Source organism: Eufriesea mexicana, unplaced genomic scaffold (assembly GCF_001483705.2).
Source record: "Eufriesea mexicana isolate 0111107269 unplaced genomic scaffold, ASM148370v2 scaffold6846, whole genome shotgun sequence".
Lineage (NCBI taxonomy): Eukaryota > Metazoa > Arthropoda > Insecta > Hymenoptera > Apidae > Eufriesea > Eufriesea mexicana.
In genome coordinates this window covers 255,317-264,640 of record NW_016914693.1, presented here as the reverse complement: position 1 = coordinate 264,640, position 9,324 = coordinate 255,317, and the positions used below count along the sequence as shown (strand labels likewise).

Here is a 9,324-nt window from a genome sequence, read left to right as displayed (position 1 = left end):
GTAACAAACATCCCCATTAGTACATCCTTTCTTATATTTTTTCCCCCACAATAATCAACGTTATATCATGATAGTGGTCACAAACATTTCCTGTTACTCGCATATTATCATTCACCGATCATTTGTCATTGGACGTTAGCGAAAATGTCAAAGGGAGATGATATAATAGATTCCTGACTGATCGATGCGATTATATCCTACTTCTGTTATTTCCGATATCTCTAGACACATTGTACGATGTTCGTTTGAGACGCCCTCTAAGATCCACTTGATTACAGCATGAAATATTAAAAACTGTTCGAGTTCGACTTCGTCGTTACATTTGCACTTGAAACGAATGAAGTGCCACTATATTCTGAAATAAAGTAAGAGAAACCGTTTTGTTCGTCGGTTATGTTATATTTAAAAAGTCGTCTGTTTTATGATTCGAGGTTTACCTTTCTCTTTCGTTCTTAATTTACTCACTGATTCATCTATAGGAAGGACATAAAGCTTCATTTTAAGGGTGTGGCGTCACGTGTGTCCTATCGGCGAATCAACGTCGTTGCCGATCGCAAACACGAAAGCCAGCTTCGTAAATAGGCGAACCATCTATATCTCTTCCCGTACGCACCCATTGGTCGCAAGATAGGAAGAGCCGCTCCTTCTCGTTACGCTGTTCCCTGGGCTTATACGTTTTTATTTCTGACTCGAAAAACACGGTTGCACCCATGTGCCAATTATACGCATCACGCGATCTTTTTCATCATCTGCCACCTTGCGTCAGTTTAGTAACTCTCGGGTGTTTATACCCGATTTCAAATAGATTCTATCGAACAGAGGAATTCTTTCGTTATTCGTTACACTCTTTTTCATTGTAGCTACAAATCTATACGCTTTCCTGCGATGTAGTTGTTCGATATCCGAGAAGACAGAACGTTAGGATTATAAATGGAATTTCTTGTGAAATTCAATACGCCTGGCTGCTTCATCGTCGACGGGGGGCAGAAAGTCGTTCTTCCGAATACGGCAACACGCCGAACTAAAGACGAAACGTCTTAGCGTAAAAACCGTGTGCGGTCCGCCATGTTTGAAAATCGATGCGTATGAGAGCACTCTAGAGGATTAACATTTCCATGGATAGCGCTAAAGTGTAACGTCCTTTGCGAGTCCTGGCAACCCACTTCCTGTAAAGGGCGATCCCGGGCAATAACGGGATTTAGATAAGGATAGACTGCGTCTCGTGACTCGAACTCGAGCTCTGGATAGCTAATTATTTAGAATCGACGAAATTCAATTATCCAACGAGTCTTCGATCATATCATTCCTGCGATATATTTCGATCAATTTGTTTCTATTATAAACACGCTATGCAACTACGATGCTTGCAAGTACGTTTCCTTTATTCTACGTCCGTTTAATTTTTTTTATACTATTTATTTATTTCTGTAATACGGTTACAATTATTTTATGCCATATCGTACAGGAGCGTTTGTTTTCTTCGATGGAAAGATATTTATAATTATCAGTTATTAGTGATAATATGCAGCAACAACGTGAAGCCTTGCCTTTTGTATATTTTGTTTTCTTTTTAGTCTCGCGTTTACCACGGTATGCATTTACCTTGCGTTATGCATTTACGTTTTATTCTGCATTCACCACTTTCGACGTGGTAGTATCGTTTACACTTGTGTATCCCGCAAAGCGTTTTCACTTATTTTATTTTAACGATACGCAGTATTCGTTTCGTGAAAATTCACTTTTTACCGTTTTAACGTACAACGAAAAATATTTATAACCCGCTATGCTTCATGACAATGAGATCAATGTTATCGGTTTCATGTAATTGTTCCCAATTATCTCTCTTTGGCGCTTCAAACACGATGAAACATACAGGAAACAGGTCTAACGTAGGCCGCCTAATTCACTTCTCGGCGGTCTTCCACGGAACAGAGGCCTGTTGTTTTCCTAACCTACTTGTATTGCCTAAATTAGTAACATAGTAATATTGATATGATAACAGCATAATTAATTTCAATTTAATTGTTCGTAATCGTCGGTTTGCAGCAGGTGAAGAATACAAGGAAAACGTTGAAACGTGTTATAGACGAGAGATAGACGAGAGACGGAATGATTTTATGGCTTAATTTGTAGATCGAATGATGACTAAGTTCAAGTGAGCAAGTGGCACGCGCAGAAGATCGTAGGCGGTTTATATCAGGGAGAAACGAGAGTCGACGCGTCTGTCAGGTAATAGTGTACGTCGTCCCGTCGACATGGAAACCCGCGTCCAGGAAGGGAGACAAAGAAATAGTACACGTGTACGCGTGCTGCCCGCAGGGACACAGGAAGATAGGAAAGTCAATGGACAGTCGTTGGACGGGTGTTATACGATTTGACAGCTTCTCGTCGTTGTTTGCCCGAAGTATTTTTGTTAAACTAATCACGGATTAATTACCGTTATCCGGCGTCCCGCGTTAGCCGTGCAGTTGTTTCGAAAAAACGGTGCCTCAGAACGCACTTCATCAGTCCCGAGTAGAGTTTGTCGCTTTTACTTCAAGTCGTTCGAGCCAGTATTTTATCGGGGTAACATTTCGCCGAGAGAGTTTGAAAACTTTTAAGCGCACACGAGTGTACTTACGAGTTCTAAACAGAGATTTGTTTCCACGAACTGTTATCAACCCGAGGAAAATTCGAGTGTAAAAGGGTACGAGATCGCCGCGATGAAATATCGAACGATCCTCGAATGTGTAAAATAGATTAGATGCGGGAAACGAAAGTGTATAAAGTGAACGCGTCGCGTGAAGCTTATCAGCGTAAAATTTTCTAATACACCGCGGTGCCTCTTGCCGACGATTCCTATCTGAAACGAGAATTTTATGGGCGCCGGCCACGCTAAGGAAACATTTTCCTAAGAACTTGGATGTCCTTCGGAAACTTTTTCTTCAACCCTCTTGCAACATTGTTTTCGCTTCACATGTGTACCAATAACTTGTATCTTTCGATTATAATCTGATTTCATGATTTCATTTTATAACGATTAGATAATGCGTTGTCTCGCAATCTCTTTAATCTTAATTACACAGACTCGATGAATCGTTCGGGTATCTTCACTATGAGACGTGACATTTTGTGTCGTTAACCAGTACTGATTTGCATACGTAATATAATGCGAGTGGACTCGACTATTTCTTAATTTTACGTTAACTTTAACTTTCACGTTTCACAAATATGACGTAATCCACGAGTGTCCATCGTATTGTAACTCACATGATATGATGCGTTCATGGACAGATCAACGAAATCGATCATACCTCTCGTACAGAATAGCGGCGTTTCGCTTTGTTGATCGATCGCTATTTCTTTTTTCGTTTTGTCGCGAGTGTTAAATGGAATACTGCTTCGTTCGATTGTTTCGCATCGTGGCTGATAACGGTGTTAAAAATTGTCACCGCCCTAATCTTTTTGGTAGCGGAGCTCATATGTCGCGATCGAATAATTTTATCGCTGCGATGATTGATCGGTGTTCAGGGAAGAATCGAATTCTCGCGTGGCAGAGACTTTACGGAGTGCAAACGTATTTTGCATACAGTGTTCGCTACAACGCGTTATTGACAAGGTGTTCTCGTCGATACGTTGAGTGACCGTACGCTTCATTGGAACAGGTGTAGACGTAATCGTTTTCTTGCAATCGGTTGAAAAAAGAGAGAGAGAGAGAGAGAACAAATGAAATAAAGTGTGAGTGTGTTGTTCGACTCAGTGAGTCCTCTTCCTCCGGTATGAGCACAGACTGGATCTATTTCCGTCGCCAATTTGTTCCTAGCTGTTTAGAATATTTTACTCTATCGCAGGAGAGTTGCGATACCTGTTCTACAACTCGTCTGGCCAGAGAACCGCGTTTACTACTGCCTCTTGATTCCCGACGTTGAACAAGCAAGCGTGTCGAAACTGAAACTTTGACACGAAGATTCCTTACACAAAGGAACATCTTTGTTATACATTTTTTTCTTCTTTTTCACTAGAAACTGTCGCGTTAGTTTGTGCTGTGGCATCGGAAGTGCCTTACTGAAAGTAGATAAAGAAGCGAATAAATTACCCATAAGCCGTTAATAGCAACGCTTGTAGTTATTTTACCGAAGATTTCGTGGAATGAATTATATTTATACACGTACCTCAGTAGTAGAAAGTTTATAATACGTGATCAAAAGTTTCGACTACCAAAATTCGTGGAACCAATCGAAGGACGGCCGCCAGAAATCTGCCTTGGCCTACTCGATTGAAAGTTGTGAGTAGTTGTACGATCACCTAAAAATCGCATCATAAAAAATGTCCATTGTATGTATTTATTTCAAAGAATCATCGTATCAATGAAGATCAGATACTTTACCTATTTAATATATTAATAATTAATATCCAGGTTAATACAAGTTTTAGAAAAGCTTGTAGAAATATTTTTCTTATTCTGAGTGGTTTCTTATTATAAGTACAATTCTTTTTCATGATAGAATTGTTTTCCATCGATTGCCATGATACACACTCGTGCCTGCTAATGGATTTTGACATTGATACTCTAATATATACGCGAATTGTAACTATATACTCACACATGCGATGAATTATCATCATCCAACTGTTAATTGTCACAGTCTAACGGTGCTCGTGTCGTGGACTGTGCCTCGTGTACACCCAGAACATCAATATTTGCTTTAGGTTTTAATGATATCGTTGAATCCATAGAATCAGCAATTTTACAGTACCCAGAAAGTGTCTTCAAATAATGATCACACTGGTCTCTACGAGCCATTCCTTCTTGTTATATTTCAAAGTATTTTCTGCGTTGTCTGTGTATTTTTCTACTTATATGAATGGTTAATGTAATAACATCGGTAAATAAATCATGACGCATACAGAGTAAAGCCAATTGGAAACGTGGTTTTCTTAGATGTTCTTTAAAATATACGTGGTATGTCCTTAACATCTGCATTGCATCATCACAGGTTACGTTAGTCAAGCGACTATCATATTTTACTTCGTAATTTTTATCTAATCTTGTTCCACTTTTAAAATGAATTCTTATAATTCTAACTACTTCTCCCACTTATTTAGGCACAGCATAAAAGAAAACGTTTAGCTGAAACAAAATAAATTCCAAATCTTATCAATTTGACCTTAGATTAGCTTAATTCCATTAATTCAAAAGTTCAAAAATCTGGGATTATTTGTGATAATTTAATATGACACTTTGGTCGCACATCGATCGAAAAAATCAATAATACTCATTTTTAGTTTAATAATATTAAAAAGTTAGATAGAATATTTAAAAAATAAAAATTTCAATCGTATTTATCTAATGAGTCATTTAAATGCTTAACGGACTCCTACTCGTTAAAGCTAAAAGCCAGAGATAGCTGGCATTAGTTGTATTAATGTATCCGATCTGATTTAGGCTCCGCTGCGTTCAATGCAACCAACTGTCAGGGGGAGCCCCCAGGTTCTCAGTCCTGGCTTGCTACGTCCATTTACACCTCCGGATCTTTCTTCTATACCTCATATGGACGGTACACCCCCACAAAGCAGCGGTGTTCGTAACAGTTCCTCATCTGTGAGCGGTCGAGCCAATGATGGAACCCAAGAACAATCCGGCCCTTACATCATCGGTAGCCCCATCGATCTTAGCAACATCGATAACGTCGATAATATTGGCCTACGTTTAGATCCTCTGTCGAGTGGACGTCGAAGGACACGCGAACACATTGAATTGCAGGAAGCTGCAGTACTGGAGACGAGTTCTGGAGGTAAGACATGTTCGTGGTCTGTTATTTGCTATAATTGCTAACCGAACACATTTTTGTTGGAGAGGAATGTGCACAGGTTTGGGTAAGCTGTAAACGATCGTAGTGTCACAGTTAGATATAAAGTTTTATTAGTCATTGTTGTTATAAAGATATATGCAACGACAATACATGTCGGTAGAATTTATAGTCGCAACTTTACATTCTACGTATTGAAGATTAGATTTATAGACAATTTTATATGGCGCTTAAATACTCGTAGTGCACTCTAATGTCAAGTTTTTGAAGTAGAATTTATTCGATGCTTTTAATACTGTTCTACATGCTATATATATTCATAATAATAATTTAGTTGTTACCATTATTTGATTCCAAATATATCCTAAAACGTTGTTTAATAAGATCACAATAAAAAGTGAAAATACTATGAAAATAGCATGAACGGATTGTCCAATAAGGTATATCAGTGGCGCGAGGCTATCTCCAGCCCACCCCAGCGGAAGTGTCCTTGGCCTATAGTCTACGAGCACCGAGGTTGTTTATTGACGCAACCTTACCGTACATGTCTTCGTATTCATGGAAAATGCTGGTGGAGTACAGCACGGTGCTGACGCCAACTTGTTGCCGGTAGTAGGCGCATGCGTTTTCGGGATAACACGTGTACAGGGCTGTCACATTTTGCGGACATCCCCTTGACAGTAGTGTACCAAATCATTTAGGCGCCTGTGTCTCTAGCAATTCAAATATTCAATGTTTTAAACTAATTTTATTGTTGTTATATGTTGTGACATTAGAAATATCAACATATTCATCTATTAGAGTATGCTCGTATTGAAAGTTGTTATTTTTCTCTTAGTTGCAGTAGTATTTTATCTTTTTTAATTTATTCTAAGGTGGTATGAATGAGAATTGAATGTTAATGACCGCTAATTAAGAGGAAGTTATGCGAGCAACATAGATAGCATGTTTAAATTACCTAACCGTTGGCAATCTAATAGACCAGATATACCTCGGTAAAGAAGCCGCTGGTGGCCAGTGCCACCTACGAACTAAAATCAGTCTCTCGAGTAAATTTGTAGACGTGATATGGTTACGGAAACTCTTTATTCGAGAATTTTTGCAGAGTAGTATTGGTTTTAGATAACAGTTTACAGAATAACCGATAAGATTGTGTTACATATATTCGTGTTACCGTTAAATAGCTAGGGGTGTGGCGACAGGCGCGAGACTTCTTCCGGCACAATGACGCAGATATGTAGTTTGTTTAACCGATCGTTATCTCAAGCAGAAAAGTGTTCGATCAGTGTATGTTAGCTACTCTTTTACGGAGGAATTGTGTAGGTTTTCACAAAATGTTGACGATCTATATTTCTGTTTTTCTCTTCCTCAGTGACTTAAAGAGATTCGGAGTTATGTATGAGATGCCAAAATTGTTAATTAGTTATAATTGCTATATTTTTTATCAATAACGAATAAAATACTCAAATTGTTTAATTTGTATTTTTTAAACTTAATACTGATTGGTGTTTATTTCTCGATCGTCATCAATTCTATTTAATTCGGTAGTTCCATTATATTGAATAGGCTATTTTTTTTCATTTCCAATTTTGTTCACGTTCATCTAGTTGTTACACAACTGTTTCAGTAGTGGTGACGTACAAATGGATAATATATTGCCGGAAGTAATTATTACATGATTGGTGTTGAGAAACTATGGGATATACGAGCTCAAATATTTTGCGTGCACGCGTGTCGTGGAATGATGTATGTGCACTACCAAAGAATAATCATCTAACACTCACGTTAGGAGTTTGATATGCATTTTTTATTTTGCATAATGTGGTCTAAATATAGTAAAATACGATTAGCATGTATATATTCATCATTCCTAATATATATATATATATATATATGGATTTGATAATACTCATGTCAAGCATTTGTGATTTATAATATTAACATATTCGTCTGCTTAGAGAAGAGCATTTGACAAATTTTACTTAAATTATGAAATGCATTTAAAGGATATTTATACTTTATATATAAAATCATTTGAAATTAAATTCTGCGATATATATACTATAAATATTTGTTACTAATATTATCATTTTATATCATTTTTATTATGAATTTTATACATCATTAACATTTTGTTTTTCGCACTTTGTAGTAAACAAATATACACAGTTGCACCAGTTGATTTTAAAATCACGAGTTAAATTGAAGATTTGTCTCATTGGATGTTAGTGTCATTTGAATGAATCCTCGTTGGTCAATGTTAGCTTTATTGACCACGATAAGAAAGTTTTTTTATGGAATTCTTCTTTAGATATGCAGCTATAACCTCCAAGATGATAATACAATTCCGAACTACGTCACTGTCTGCTTGAATAACATAGAGAAATTATTAAGTTCTTTCTCGACTCTAGACTACATTCGAGTTTTACAATTTATTTTTCAATGTAATTTAACCGAAAGAAATATGAAATAATACTGACTTTATAACCTTGAATCGTTTGATCGTATCATTAATTCGGTATCTACGTGTTAGATTGTGTTAGTAATCGTATTGTCGTATCGCGTGTTAAATATGGATCGAAGTATCAAAGAGAAGTGATGTGAAAGACATTTCATTTAGCAACCGGCAACATGGAAATAGTGGGTACAGAAGTGATACGATGGTTCAACGAACTCAGATCTTGGTTTCATCTTTATTTGTACACTCAAAATCGTAAGTCAACATATGAAGAAAGTATATAACTCAACCAGTCATGAGTTAAACACGTGATCACTATTGTAATCAGATAAGAAATACTTTCAGAATTGTTTATTATAAAATAATGACATTTCAGTAGAAGTTTTAATGGGAGAAAGTATTGCAGTAACGGTAGCATATATTTTGTCGCAGTTGGTCCCATAAGAGCGGAAAATGGTGGATCTCAAGGTGACGATCAACGGTCTTCGCACCGACATGACAGTAGTGAAGAGAGGGTGGTTTTCATAAATGCTCCCCATCAACCAGCAAAATACAAAAACAATCGCATTACTACCGCAAAGTACTCACTTCTTTCGTTTGTACCTATGTTTCTTTTTGAACAGTTTCGTCGATACAGTAATTGCTTCTTCCTATTCATCGCCCTCATGCAGGTACTACTTTTAAAATATAGGTGGACATTTATATTGTATTATTAAGTAATATTTTATTTTTAATCTTAGCAAATACCGGATGTATCACCTACGGGTCGATACACAACTTTGGTTCCATTAATTTTTATTCTTAGTGTATCTGCATTAAAAGAAATAATTGAAGATATTGTAAGTATTTATGAATTATTTTTAGTTATTTAATAGAAAATACTATAATAATATTATTAATTACAGAAAAGGCACAGAGCAGATGATGAAATAAATATGCGTGAAGTGGAGGTTTTAAGGGATGGCCATTGGCAATGGATACAGTGGAGAAATATTGCTGTTGGGGACGTGGTCAAGGTTGCACCTTATTTTCTCGCAGTTTATAGATGTGATAATTATTAATAATCAACTCATTCCT

General features: G+C 37.0%; 1 protein-coding gene across 1 annotated transcript in view; it reads left to right on the top strand.

Moving 5' to 3' along the window:
- The first annotated feature begins 6,786 nt into the window (after window positions 1-6,786).
- The window catches only part of ATP8A (ATPase phospholipid transporting 8A1), an 11,289-nt gene continuing 8,751 nt past the window's right edge, over window positions 6,787-9,324 (top strand). Inside the window, exons 1-6 of the mRNA XM_017907054.1 lie at window positions 6,787-7,108; window positions 7,420-7,535; window positions 8,101-8,502; window positions 8,680-8,918; window positions 8,988-9,086; window positions 9,153-9,263. Coding sequence (XP_017762543.1) covers window positions 8,421-8,502; window positions 8,680-8,918; window positions 8,988-9,086; window positions 9,153-9,263 — 531 coding nt within the window. The 5' untranslated portion in view covers window positions 6,787-7,108; window positions 7,420-7,535; window positions 8,101-8,420. The remainder of the gene's footprint in view (window positions 7,109-7,419; window positions 7,536-8,100; window positions 8,503-8,679; window positions 8,919-8,987; window positions 9,087-9,152; window positions 9,264-9,324) is intronic.